Consider the following 13,136-nt stretch of genomic DNA (forward strand, 5'->3'; position numbering starts at 1 on the left):
AGCAAGAAAGAGAAACGGTGATACTGCATCTGCATGTGTTCGTGTTTGTGTGTGTATGCGAGAGAGTGGTGGAATATAAACAAAATATAAGAAAAAATAATCTAGAAATAAAGAACAATTGATTACTCCTGAACAAAAAGAAAATGTCACATTTGCCTTTGGATGCACGGGCTATACTGCAGCATTTAAATGAATTGGGCTATAGAAATATATCCGCCGAGCAACTACGTGAATTTCTAAAAGGTAAGCAACCCACAAATTACCCCCCTATCCATCTCCCCCCTCCCCTTTCCCAAAACTGACCGTAGTTCCCGCCATTGCAATGGCTTTGTAGTATATGTACGTGTATTTGACATTTAGTTGTTTTATTTTATGCAAAAGTTTTAGTTTCGGCTTTTTCTTGAATTTCAAACGATTCGTCACCATTTTTATTTGATTTCTTATATCTTTCCTCCCATTCGTACGTTCGTGTGTTTGTGTTTTACAAAAAAAAGAAAGAAAAAAAACGAGAGCAAAAGAAATACGGTGCAATGAAATAAAGAAAACAAAAAACGAGTATTACTCGGAAATTGTGAATAACACACACACGACAAAAAATCCACACAGCAAAAGCGGCGGCGTCCCAAAGTATATGCGGAGGTAGAGACAACAGAATGGCACAGTGGTTGAAATAACAATTTAGTTGTTGTTGGATATGAAACAAGTAAACATGACTGGATGAGCTAGAAACGCCGGTCACAGTGGGACAAATGCCAGTTTTTGTGGAACCAGAATCATAACCATAACCAACGTTTATCATATCAATGCATTAATTTTGATGTGGCGTCGCAGAGCGGGACCAACATTAAATGTTATAAACGTACTAAAACATGGCTGAAAGAGAGCAGTTACTCTTGGCGACCACTGTGCACACACCGTTGTACAGGCCGATTACAAACGCCAAACAGCAACGATTGTTTTTGTTGCTGCCCTGGGCCTGCTTTTCTGCCTCAGTGGTGGCTTGTATATCTTTAACGGTGTGCGTGCGTATGTGTGTAGGGTATGTGTGATTTGTGTGTGTTTCGGCCTCCACCGCATTGCCAGCTTCATCGGCGACTTCACATGAATTTTTATATACGCACGTACATATGTACAGGCGTACATATGTACGTCTGTATATATTTGTATGCTCATGTGTCGCTCTCCTCTTTGCCGAGTTCAAATTGTGCGTTTTTCTGTTTGCTCTTATTTCGTATAGTAGTGTTTTTGTATTATTTTTTTCGCTCTACACTTTGTCCCCTGCTTTCGTTGCCCTGTCCTCTTTTTATTTATTTTCATTTGTGTTGCTGCTGCCGCTGTGGTGAGTTTTTTGTTGTTGCCCATTCCCCACCTTCACCGCACTTGGTTCGTCATGTATTTTTCCTTACGTTTCGTTTCGTTTATTGTAATGGCGCACAAAAAGTGCCAGCGCAGCGTGCTGTGCTTGTTTTTCAGGTTATATAAAAGCTTTTCTTGATAGCCAAATACATAGCCCGAGAAGCGGGCCTAAGTTTGTGGCTCTCCGTGTGGGGGGGATTAGCAATGTTGCCATACTGTTTTGCCAGACCGTGTTGAATATCGGTCGTTGATTATGCCTTTGCCTGTGCTCGCTCATTCGCATTCTTTTTGCTTGGCTAAATCTGCAAATTGCATGGCAACTGCAATAAAGACAAGTTAGCAAAATTCTCTGTCATGGCTGCCTCTCCACCCCACCACACACACGCACCAAAATATATTTGTACGCTGCTGCTGACGAATAGATACATAAACATGTTACTCAGGGCAGAAGCAGAGGGGCAGCCAGAAAGCAGACTCGCAGCCGCACGACAACGCAGACGACGACGACGAACGAGAAAGCAAATAAGACTTTAGTTTTGTGCTGTGCTGTGCTCCATGCCGTGCTGTGTTTGCTAAAAGCATTGCCCTCCATACTCCAAAGAGGGCGGCTGCCGACGACAACGTCGGGAAAAAGCAAGTTTTTTTTTGTGCAGAAGGGGACGAACGTGGCGCGACTTTGTTTAAAATCGATAGCGATATAATCAAAAACGTATCGGCATTTAGGATCAGGTAACGGTGTGGAAATTTAGCTTCAGTTGATTGAATCACCGATCAGTTTTATTCCATGTAAAGCGGATATGTTTAAAAGAAAAATAAATGAAATGAAATACAACAAACGGGTTTTTGAACTGCAGCTGCAGCAAAACAGCTGTCGCAGAACAGTTTTCAACTGGGTGGCAACTCTGCACGCATAGCGTCGCAGCAGCTGGCCGCTGGGGTCGGCCTCCCGTCGCCCCATTTTTAGTTTTGAATTAAAATAAATTAACTCACACTTAATTTCTGTGGTGCACTAAGTTATACATACCCGAAAGTGCTGCAAATGCAAGTTATTGATTCAAAATGTGTATATCAAAATGCGGAATTGCATAACGCGCGCATAGCACATCCGCAAACGCACCCCTCCCACCTCACACACATGTGCTCGAGTCGAAGAAGTAGCAGCGGCAGAGAAAAAGAAGTCAAATTTAAGCAAAAATAATCGACAAATGCGGTATATAACCCATATATAAGAGTATAGGCTAATTTGGACTAAGGATAAGGACGATTTGTATTGATATTCCGTATGCATTTTCTCAACTCCCCTCTCTCTTTCTCTCGTTCTTTTTCTCTAATTCTTGGTCCTTGTGCGGACAGCTAATCTGCGCCTGAAGGTATGCAACCGCAGTCGGATAAGCAAACCGCTAGCAGACTCGCACCAACAACACCAACCACAGCAGCAGCAGCCTCTACTGAGCGGCCAAAAGTAAAGGTCATCAAGAGCAAGCGTCCACTTTGCCATTTCAAGTTCTACTTGGACATTTGCGACCATCAGCTAGCGAAGCGCATCGAGGCGGACATCAAGGCACTCGGCGGCAATCTTGAGTTCTTTCTCAGCGACAGCATCACACATTTTGTCACCGATAAGCCAGAGGCGAGTCTTCCAGGCAACAACGGCACTGGCACCACCCCCCAACCACCCAAAACACCTGCCACACCAGCCACCCCCGGCACACCAGGCACAGGAAGCAGCCATCTCTGCCAGGATGATGGCCAGCATCAAAGGAAAAGCAATAGGCAATCCCGTGCCGATGCCATTTTGAGTCGTGTGCGGCGACAAAACAGCACCGGGAGCACCGCGGTTGGGGTGGGTACTGCCACACCAACATCCACGTCAACAGCCTGCAGCACAACCAGGTCCTACACCATCTGGCAGACGGATCACGCCCAACGCATCTTCAAGCGCATTCAGACGGAACTGCGCCAGTACCTAGAGGGAAAGAAGGAGGGACCAGCAGCAGGAGGAGGTGCAGGAGGAGCATCAAATGTTAATACCCATCAAATACAGCTCAAGAAGCAGTATGTGAAGATCGAATCGGTGAAGCGTAACTACAGGCCCTACTATCATTTGATAAGGCAGCCCGACGATTGGCCAAAAATTGATTTAAGCAGCGACGACGGTGCCTTCCGTCTGCTTACGAAAGTCAAATCGAAAGAGCAACAAGAAAGTATGACGCGCAAGTCGCTCGGATCGCGTACATCCCAGAGAGATAAACCAAAGGAGGAGCAACAGCAGTCAGTCCAACAGACAGTCCAACATCCGGCACTCAAGCAGCTCAAAAAGCAGGCAGCGGTCATACCCAACAGTCCGCGTTCCCACTGCCGTGGAGAGCCCAAAGAGTCGAGCGAAAAGCAGGGCGGCGTCTGTGAGATCTGCAAGATAGAGTACGATATCCTGGCCATTCACCTGAAGAGCAAGGATCACGAGCTCTTTGCCAAAAACGCGGAGAACTTTCTGGCCCTGGACACGCTTATACAGTCGTCGGCGAATGTAAATCGGTTTCTGGAGCAGGAGCCAGACGAAGAGAGCGATATCGATATGGATGTTGATGAGAAACAGCTATTAAGTGCTTCCTCGGCGAACGAAGATGCTGGACAACGACAGGCACAGCCGCAGCCCCTCCCCAGCCCCAACAGCAGGCAACGACCCTCCCCGGCGCTAAGAGAGAAATCCAAGCGGATAACCAAAGGCAAGCATTCATCGGAAAAGTTCCAGGCGACACCTCCAGGAGGCTCCCCGATGACTCCTTCTCCGACTGGAAAGAAAAGCAGCGGCAACAGCGCGCAGGGCAGTCTCACGGAGCTGCAGCGTCAGGAGCAGCCCAACACGGCAGCGGCCACGCCCACGACCCACAACACAACGCGACGGAAAGCCCAACAGAATTCTGGTCTATCGCCACCCATCAGAGCCATGCTGCCACCCTCCTCGCTCTACAAGGTCGTAGAGACGCGTGATGAGTGCGGCGCCACGCCCCCCCGACGCGGTGGCGTCGGCGGACGACAAGCAAGCAACAATGTGGACTCACCCTCGCTGATTGTCAAGTTCCAGAAGGTGCGGCAGTCGGAGCTGCAGCGCCTTAATGGAGAGGCCGAGAATTTTATGTTCCCCCGCACAGCATCGACGACGACCACGACGAGGAGCAGCAGCGAACTGCTAACGGATGTGGATCGCCAAACCACGTCAGATGTGAGGGGCAGGCACAGTATTTCCTCAGCCAGCCTAGACATAAGCACCAGCGAGGCTGAGACACAGCAGGCACAGTCACAGTCACAGCCACAGCCACAGACATCGGAAAGCGGCGTGCTTCGGAAGCGTGCCCAGGCCGTGGGCAGGCGAAGGAGAACAGCCGCGGCAGCCGAACAGCAGCCACTGCTGCAGCGTCAGCTATCCACTGGGAGCAGCAGTAGCAACAGTCAGCAGCGCTTTCCGAGCGCCCCCATCCAGCCAGACGACGACGAACCAACGACGGCGACGGAGCCAGAGCTAAAGGTTAAGGTGAAGCAACCGCCGGCCACCAGGAAGAGCAGTCGCACTGCCACCGCCATTGTTACGGCGGCAACGACCAGCAGTCAGCAACAGCAGCTGCAGCTGCGGCAGACGAGAGGTGGAGGCGGAGTCAAACTGGAGGATAGGATGGGGGAAGCAACAAAAGCTAAGATTAAAATCAAACTAGAACCAATCGAACCCGAAGAAGCAGTAGAGGAGGATCTCGATCTCGATGATGATGATGATGAGGAATTCTCTTGCACTTCGGGCAGCGATGAAGACTATGTGGCAGACAGAAGACGCCGCCATAAGCTGGAGCCGCAACCATCAGCAGTTGTTGCGGTGGCTACAGCGACACCACCAACGCGTTCCGACACACGAGAGGAGCGTGCGGAACGACGACGCTCGCGATTGACCATCAATCGCAGTGCCGGAGAGACGGAGCTCCTGCAGACTGAGGTCAAAGCTAAGAAGCCAAGGGGCAAGAGCCAGAAACCCCCCACAACACCAAAGTCCAAAGCGAAGCAGAAAAAAGGTCAGAAGGGCGGACAACAGCCACCGGCCATGGATATGTTCTTCGATTGCAGCAAAAGCGAGCTACTGAGAAAGATGCAATACACCTTCGAGTCCCTTCCGAATGGAGAGCTGTGGAATCGGGTGTTCATGCGGCAGGATGCGGGCGAGGAGAACTACTACACGTACTATGGCTCCACGAGGTATCGCAAGCTGCCGTACGAGATGGGACCTATACCCATGGCTAGAACGCTGCCGGCACACAGTTGCGCCCTGTGCCGGGCAGAGCAGAAACAAAAACAGGAGGAGGCACCACAGAAGTGTGAAAGTCCAGTCAAAAAGGAAGAGGAGACGGAGGCCCAACCAGGAACGGCATCATCCTCGTCATCGTCCTCCATGTACAAGCACAAGAAGATGCATCTGCTGCAGCGCTACCAGCAGGAACAGCAGCAGCTGCAACAGCAGAAGGAGACACAATTAAGCACTGCCATAGCCATAGCCAAATGTGATAGCAAGGCCAGCACTCCAGAGCTTCTCGAGCGTGAATTTGCCACAGATCGTGTCCAGCTGATTGAGCGTGTGAGGAGCACGTCCAGCTCCAGTTCCGGCATGACCTGTCGCAACAAGCAGCTGGCACGATTGGCCGAACTGCCGCCCAGGAAGTCGCCGCGTGAACATGCCTCCACCCTGGCCCTGGTCAGCTGCATCATCCGTCAGCGTCAGGATTCGCAGAGTAAAACCAACTCCGAGGCAGAGGCGGAACCGCCGCCTCCAGTTATAGTTCCTCCCAAACTGAAGACGCCTTTAAAGCAGGAGCAGGTACAGGCACCCGCCTCACCGAGGAACACACGCTCCCAGGCGGCCACACCCGTCGAGGAGCTGCGGTTTGCCACTGAAATCAGTGAGACTGTGAAACGCATGCGGCGTGGACAGAACAAATACGATCATTCCCCACCTGCCCCGGCACCAGTTGTAGTTCCAGTCCAGCCTGAACCGGCAGCAGCCGCAACCGAATCGCCTGGCAGAAGTCGTCGTCTGCCACCAGTGGCCAATGCCAGTCTCAGTCACAGCTATGCCCGCCGTTTGCAGTTCTCCGCGCGACGTGAAGCGTGTTCCGCCAGCGTGCTGTTGGGCAAGCGCAAAAGGAAAAACCATCCAGCCGTGCGTCCTCCCCAACAGCAGCCGCCTGGAATAATGCGCGGAGTGCGCAAGCTGCCTAGCAAGAAGGGTCTGCTCGAGTACGAGATGGAGCCGTGTGCCTTCAAGGCTCTGGACAAGGCCATGCAGTATGAAAATGCTGGTCTGGTTGCCTGGCAGCTGGACAAGTATCTGGAGTTGGCTGGCAAGGAGTTCGACCTGGAAATAGAGGACACGGAGGACACCACGGAGGAACTGTCGCCAGCAGAGCGTGCGCAGAACACGCCACCCCCAACGGATTGCTGTTTTACGAGCGAATTTGATCTCTGTGATCTCCTGACGGGCAGTGCTGGCAGCGGCGATGACGAGGAGGATGCCAGCCGAGGAACTGGAGCAGGGAACCAGCTGTCTGGCACCAGTCGACGCTTGGGCAGCATGGGAAATCTCTACACCACTTACTATCGCAAGCGGAAGAGCCTAAAGTCGAAGACGAATCGAACGGGTTGGCCCAAGACTCACAGGCGACGCGGCTGCGGTAATGGCGCTGGTTTCGGTGCTCGATCCATGCCTGATGAGAGGATCAACTTTAAAAAGATGGGCCTGGGGGAGATGTCACCCATCAAGCAGGAGCCCATGGAGACGGAGGAGGAGCAGACTACAACCACCACCACAACAACAACCACAATGGCGGAGAAGCTGCTGAGCAAAGAAGATGAGGATGAAGACGAGGATGGGGAAGGCGATGGAGGACAAGGTGCTGCTGCCCGGGAAGAGGCTGTCATGACACCACCAGCCACAGACGTGGATGAGCAGGGAGGAGAACCCCATGCGGAAGCGGAAGCAGAAGCGGATGAGAACGACAGTCTGCCCGATGAAGATGAGACCATGGCGGATTCGGTGGATGAGCAGCAGGACGATGAAGCGGAAATAGAGGCCACCGATGCGGATATCGAAGAGGAGGATGATGAAGAAGATGACGAGGAGGAAGAGGATATCTTTGAAGATGCCTTCGAGGAGCAGCAAGTCCCACATGAGGTGGAGCCAAAGCTCACAATCGATGATGATGATGATGAACCCCCCGAGAAGCGTTCCCGCCTGCCCTCCATCTCTGTATCTACCCCACCCGATGATCCACAGCCGATGAGCCCCGGCAAGAAGCTGCTGCTCACTCTCCATAATGGCCATCGTCTGAATCCGGCCACTTCCACCCCGAGCACAGGCCACCAGCAGCGTCGCAGTACTCCCCAGCTAAATGGCAGCTTGGGTAGCTGCATATCGCCCAGCGAAAAGCTGGGCGGCGACAATTCGGACATCTTCACCGTCTCCTCGGATGGCCTGGACACGGATCTTGATCTGAGCAACACCCAGGCTGGGGACTCGCATGAGCAGCACTGTCCTCACCAGCAGACGACGCCCAAGCGGAAGTTCGACATTTCCAAGTATGCGCCACCGAACAGTGGCAAGGCGGCCAGCAGTTGTGCCGCCGAAGCGGCGACAGCGGCTGTGAAATCCCTGGCCATCTCGCAGTTTCTCAAGAAGGAGGTTCGTGTCACCTGTCGTCGACTGAGGGCGCCCTTTAGACGCTTTCGATATCGTCGCTGAGAGCACACATCCAATCATACATCATCCATAACATCCAATCACTTTTAGCTTGTAGTGTGTACAGAAACAGAGAGCCAACGAAGATGAGAAAATAAGTTTCATTTGTAGGATATTTTATAGGGCCATCCAACATCCAATCATATGTTTAACCTGACCTCAAACCACACTTTCTTTGCTAGCATAATTCCAACTGAAACAAACCCCAAAATACACACACACACAGGAAGAGAGATACGTACCATCATAAGCCTTAGTTAAATCTTAGTTTAGCTCAAATTCCTCGATGCAGACCCAGAGCCCTCTAAAGTCGCCCCCAAAAAATCATCAACAGTTTCGGACTATTCCAAGGAAAACACTCTCATTTCAGTCTCTAGATCTTAAGTAGTAAACTTTCCATTTTTCGTTTTGAAAAATAGTTATTTCGTTTTATTAAACGTCGTCTGTCGTTAACGCTCAAAGAAAAGCAAGTTGAAAAAGGCAAAACCACAAACAAACCACTCAACTATAATGTAAGAGAGAAAGAACTAAACTAAAACTAAAACCAAAAGCAATTGTAAAAAATATTAAAACAAAGAGTAAAATTAAATATAAATATTCAATTCAACAAAAAAATATACACAATTTGTATGCTGCATTTACTGTAAACCCATCCAATATAGTATTTCTAAAGGTATTCTTGATCAATCATCAGTATAGAAGTTCTTTATTTATTTTGTATTCCATTTTTTTTCTGTTTATGATAGTCGGAATAATAAGGAAATTACAGGCACAGATTTAAAATTATTATTTTAAACGCTCAGGGAGAAATATACTTATGCTATAGGATATATAATGGAATAGAATATTTTGCATAGATTTTGGCCGATTTTTGAGACATTTTATTATTATGATCAATTATAATCATTTTTTGCCATATGAAAATTGTTTTTAGTAGGAATCTTTTGTTGGGAAAGTGTAAATTTTTGTACTTTTAAAAACAATCTTTTTTTTTGTATTACTAAAATAATGATAATACTATTTTAATGATTTAAATAGGGAAGATCTAGCGATATTATTATTATGATTTCAAAGAAATTGTTCGCATAGAAATATAAGATTCAATATTAGAATAGACTTACTTTAGTAAGGTCTAGCTGTCATATGATTTAAGGAACCAAAGTTGATGCATTTTCAAGCATACTCCTTTCGGAGCTATCGAATCGGTTTAGATGAGGGGGAGAGGGGGGCTCCAGAATACACCCGTTCCGTTCATCATCCCGCACATGCAATAATCCCTAAGAAATCCCAAACTTCTTTGTTCTGATCCGATCCCATCCATTCCCATTTAGACTTGCGCAAACTCATCAAGTATGAGGAGCGTCTGGCGGAGGGCCCAAAGGACGACAATTTCAGCAGGCTGCATAAACGGGGCACCGTCAGCTCGCGTGCCAAATTAGGAGGAGAGAACGATAAAGACAAGGACAAGGAGAATGCCGCTCCAGCATCAACAATTGAGGCAACAGCAGGCAAGGAGAAAAATTCCAAGACTGATGAGAGTGAGACGCGTTTAGCTGGCGGTATTGCCATGTCGGAAATTGCTCGTCTGTTTCGCGATAAGCTCTTTCTGGGTAGTTCCAAACCCGGTCCTGATGCCAGCCAGAGTTCAACTCCTGTCCAGAGTTCAGCTCCGCTCAGCAAGCGTCGCAGTCGCAGCAAAACACGCAAGGCGGCACAAAACGCACCTTTTCTATCCAGCGGAGAGTCCGAGGCCAATCTGGATCATCCAATGACTCGTCGTCATCGTGGCTCCAAATCGCGTCCGCGTAGCTCCAGCCTTGGCGCCTCATTAGGTAACCCCAAACCGATTTCCTGCTATCCATTGCCCAGATAATAATGCTTGCACCTCTTTCAGTACGCCGTCGTGCTAAGTCGAAGAAGGAAGGACGCATGACCGATCCGGTGGCCCTGTATCAGTACTACCAGAACGAGTGGGCCTACTTCCGCGAACAGATACCTGGCACAAATGCACACAAAAACGCCCGGTCCAGTGTACGCCACAAGCTAATTGTTCCAAAGCCTTAGTAGGAGAGAAGATCACCTATCCACCATAGTTATTATTTACATTTTAGATATTTTTGATAACTTTGACAAATCCTATGACTCATTGTTGTACTCGTAACTTTCTAAAAGGTTCAACAAACGAATAAACTACTATTACGATTAAAAGAAAATTAGATTACTTTAAGATTGGGGTTGCTCTCGTCAAATTTAACCTCTACACATATGTATATAATATAAACGTATAGTTTTATGATTTGCGACTCTATTTACAAGCTAATTTCTACCATGGGTAATAGGGGCGCCCTTTTAAAGAGATTGTCAAATGAATTTGATGAGCCCTATATTATTTGTTAATGGGGGGACTCTATGTCTCGTTTATTTCGTAAATTTTAGAATATGATCCTTGTGACCTGACATGTTGAGTCGCCCCATTTGATCCACTAAACGCTACATTATTTATTCCACTTTGTAGATCGACTATAATTCCATGTACCACCCTATACCTAATACTATGCCTTCTGCATGTACTCGATCGGTTCGGTTACAAGTGTCGCATCATGCAGCAGCGCCCCTCGGTCTACGGTATGTGGTCTGCACATTTCCAGGGATCCGCGCGAACCAACTTCGTCTTGGCGTCGCTTGTGCCAATCGATGGTGCAGTCGCTCACGTCAACGTCAAATCTGTATTATTTTTGACAGTACTGTAGAAAAAATGAAATGGAATTCATTTGAAAATTATTGTCAAAAGAAAAAACTAAATTCGAAAGTTCCAAAGTAAAACATTTGATTATTTTTGGCTACTAGAGCAACTGCTGCTAGAGAGTGATGAACAGATCATTGGCGATGCTAGAGCGACGCTTACGTTCACAAAGACTGGAGCCAACAGCTCCAATACCAACCAAAACCACGACTCTGCGACGTCAGGTTTGTGTTAATATTGAGGCCAAGGGCTCCAGTCCGAGTCTGCGACCGCGGCGGCGAAGGAGAAGGGAACTGCTGATGTCTTACCCATACCCATTTTCCCAGATGTCGATGCCCATGGACTATGGGCAGCCTCAGCAACTACACCAGGCAAAAGGAGACCTGCATTATGGCTATTTTGATCCAGTGGAATCCTTCTTACAGTATCAGAATTTGGGCTGTCCACAGATGCGCATGAACTCCGGCCAGGAATATGGCATGAAGTATGCCCCCACTCTTGAGCGAAATAATCGCCCTCGCAGCTTCTTTACCAATGTCAACAGCTCAGGCCACCAGAGCGCGTCTGTAGACGAGCTGAAGGTCATTGCCAGTACACTGGAGAGCAGTCTGCTCCAATTTCTAGCAAATGAATCGGAGCCAGTCCACAAAGAGTTAAATAAGGAGTGTGTGATAAACCCAAACTATGAGTCAGGAGGTCCACAGGAGTCCAAGATGCAACTCCTGACCGATATGATGTGCGACACCATCTATAGGTTGAACAGCTTCATCTCCACTCAGAGAGAGATTGGGGGGCACAAGTCCCCTTACATGATACCACCACATCTGCTGTCGCAGCCGCAGCCAACATATAACATGGGGTTGGGCTCGGAAGGATTGAAAAGCAATAGCCTTCTGTTTCATCCAAGTAACATGATGGCAGCGAACCACAACAGTCGTCTGCCCCCAGTCGAGTCTACTGAAGCCAGCACTCAGACAAGGTTTAGCGTGGTGCGAATGCCTTGGCTACGTGAGAGAAGGCGTAAGCGTCTGGTGAAACCCACCTATATACACCTGCACAATCAAGGCTGCAGCACAGAAGATTTGGATCTATGGCCGAGGATTTTAGAGGCCATAACCAATATTAATAGCGGAGGTAATATCAATAAGTTTTATTTATGCGCAAACACATTTACCCAGAATAATCTATTACAGAGAATCATCTTAAAACGGAACATTTTGAGCAGCAGTCAAGCAAAAAGAGCATGAAGGACAGTGGCACCACCATGTGGTGTCCCATGGCGTGTTGTCGCGGTTACTGTGAGTATGTGGAGCTGGGTGGCAGTCCAACCTCTCATAAAAGAAATGAGGGGGACACCCTGCCTCTGCAGGCGCCACCTTTACCCACAACACCACCGCCACTATTCCTGACACAGAACGAAAACGAATACGAACTGGGCAGTAATTCCATCTACATAGAAAATGCCGACTCTCAGTCCACTATTGACAGCGCCGCCATGACTTCAAGCTCCACGTCTGATATCCGCAGTGCAGGCGGCGTAAGGAATACCCAGTTGACGTACTCCTACATAGAGGAGCAACAGGAGGAGCAACCGAAGAGCACAGACAGCTTGGATGACTGGTATAGAAGTGCCAGCATGAGTCTGGCCGAACTGGAAGAGGAGCAGGAGCACTACAAAGCGATGGAGGAGCGTCGGAAGAAGTTAAATACCAGAAACAAGCGACTTCAAACCGAATCCATCACGAGCTCAGCTTCCATTGGCGTCTGCGTCGGAGCCACCGCGGAAAAGGCCGTCAGCACCAGCGATCTGAATGCCTGCAGACTCAAGAAACCACTTAAGTCCGCCCTTAAGACTCGGCGCGTGAAGAGTGGACAAGAAATTGTGGGCAACACAGCGCCAGGACTTGAACGTCTCACAAAAGTAAAGTTCGAAAAGAAAGTTGTTCCAAAACTGCAGGATATAATGAGTAAACCCAACACAAGATCAGTGGGAACGGGTCATCCGACACCGAATGGTTTCGAGATCAAAAGGATATCCCTATGTGAAATCCCAGACAATGGGCAGATACCCCCCCGTCAGGGTCCCCTGATCAAGAGGAAGTACTTGAAGGAAACCCCAATTAAGAAGAAGCGTATCCCAAAAAAGTTCAACTGTTCTCCGTCGATGAGTCCACCGTCCAGTATACGCAAATCCCTTCCATATCCTTCGGAATGGTGGTTGGGCTAGCTCTCTCTCCCGCTCTAAGCAATCCCTGCTAGAGCTGT

The 13,136-nt window shown here is 48.7% G+C and overlaps 3 protein-coding genes across 5 annotated transcripts in view; all 3 read left to right on the top strand.

Moving 5' to 3' along the window:
* LOC6588863 (protein chiffon) overlaps positions 1–9,638 on the top strand; it is a 63,686-nt gene extending 54,048 nt beyond the window's left edge. Inside the window, exons 1-3 of one of the 3 annotated variants that reach the window (XM_002015276.2) lie at positions 180–243; positions 2,710–8,071; positions 9,460–9,638. In XM_002015276.2, the coding sequence (XP_002015312.1) occupies positions 2,729–8,071; positions 9,460–9,567 (5,451 nt within the window). In that variant the 5' untranslated portion in view covers positions 180–243; positions 2,710–2,728 and the 3' untranslated portion in view covers positions 9,568–9,638. Of the gene's footprint in view, positions 1–179; positions 244–2,362; positions 2,567–2,709; positions 8,072–9,459 lie in introns of those variants that run through there. The other 2 variants (XM_026988338.1, XM_026988339.1) reach the window with 2 other exon arrangements.
* Positions 9,639–9,695: 57 nt separating this feature from the next.
* Positions 9,696–10,192, top strand: LOC113565641. Its single transcript, XM_026988210.1, has 2 exons — positions 9,696–9,960; positions 10,023–10,192. The coding sequence occupies exons 1-2, from the start codon at positions 9,696–9,698 to the stop codon at positions 10,190–10,192; spliced, it is 435 nt and encodes a 144-aa protein (XP_026844011.1).
* Positions 10,193–10,953: 761 nt separating this feature from the next.
* On the top strand, positions 10,954–13,113 carry LOC6588862. The gene is made up of 2 exons (XM_026988212.1): positions 10,954–12,005; positions 12,065–13,113. The coding sequence occupies exons 1-2, from the start codon at positions 10,997–10,999 to the stop codon at positions 13,096–13,098; spliced, it is 2,043 nt and encodes a 680-aa protein (XP_026844013.1). The 5' UTR covers positions 10,954–10,996; the 3' UTR covers positions 13,099–13,113.
* The last annotated feature ends 23 nt before the right edge of the window (positions 13,114–13,136 follow it).

The sequence above is a fragment of the Drosophila persimilis genome, unplaced genomic scaffold (genome assembly GCF_003286085.1).
Source record: "Drosophila persimilis strain 14011-0111.01,24,50 unplaced genomic scaffold, DperRS2 tig00000191-arrow-pilon, whole genome shotgun sequence".
In the NCBI taxonomy this organism is placed as follows: Eukaryota; Metazoa; Arthropoda; class Insecta; order Diptera; family Drosophilidae; genus Drosophila; species Drosophila persimilis.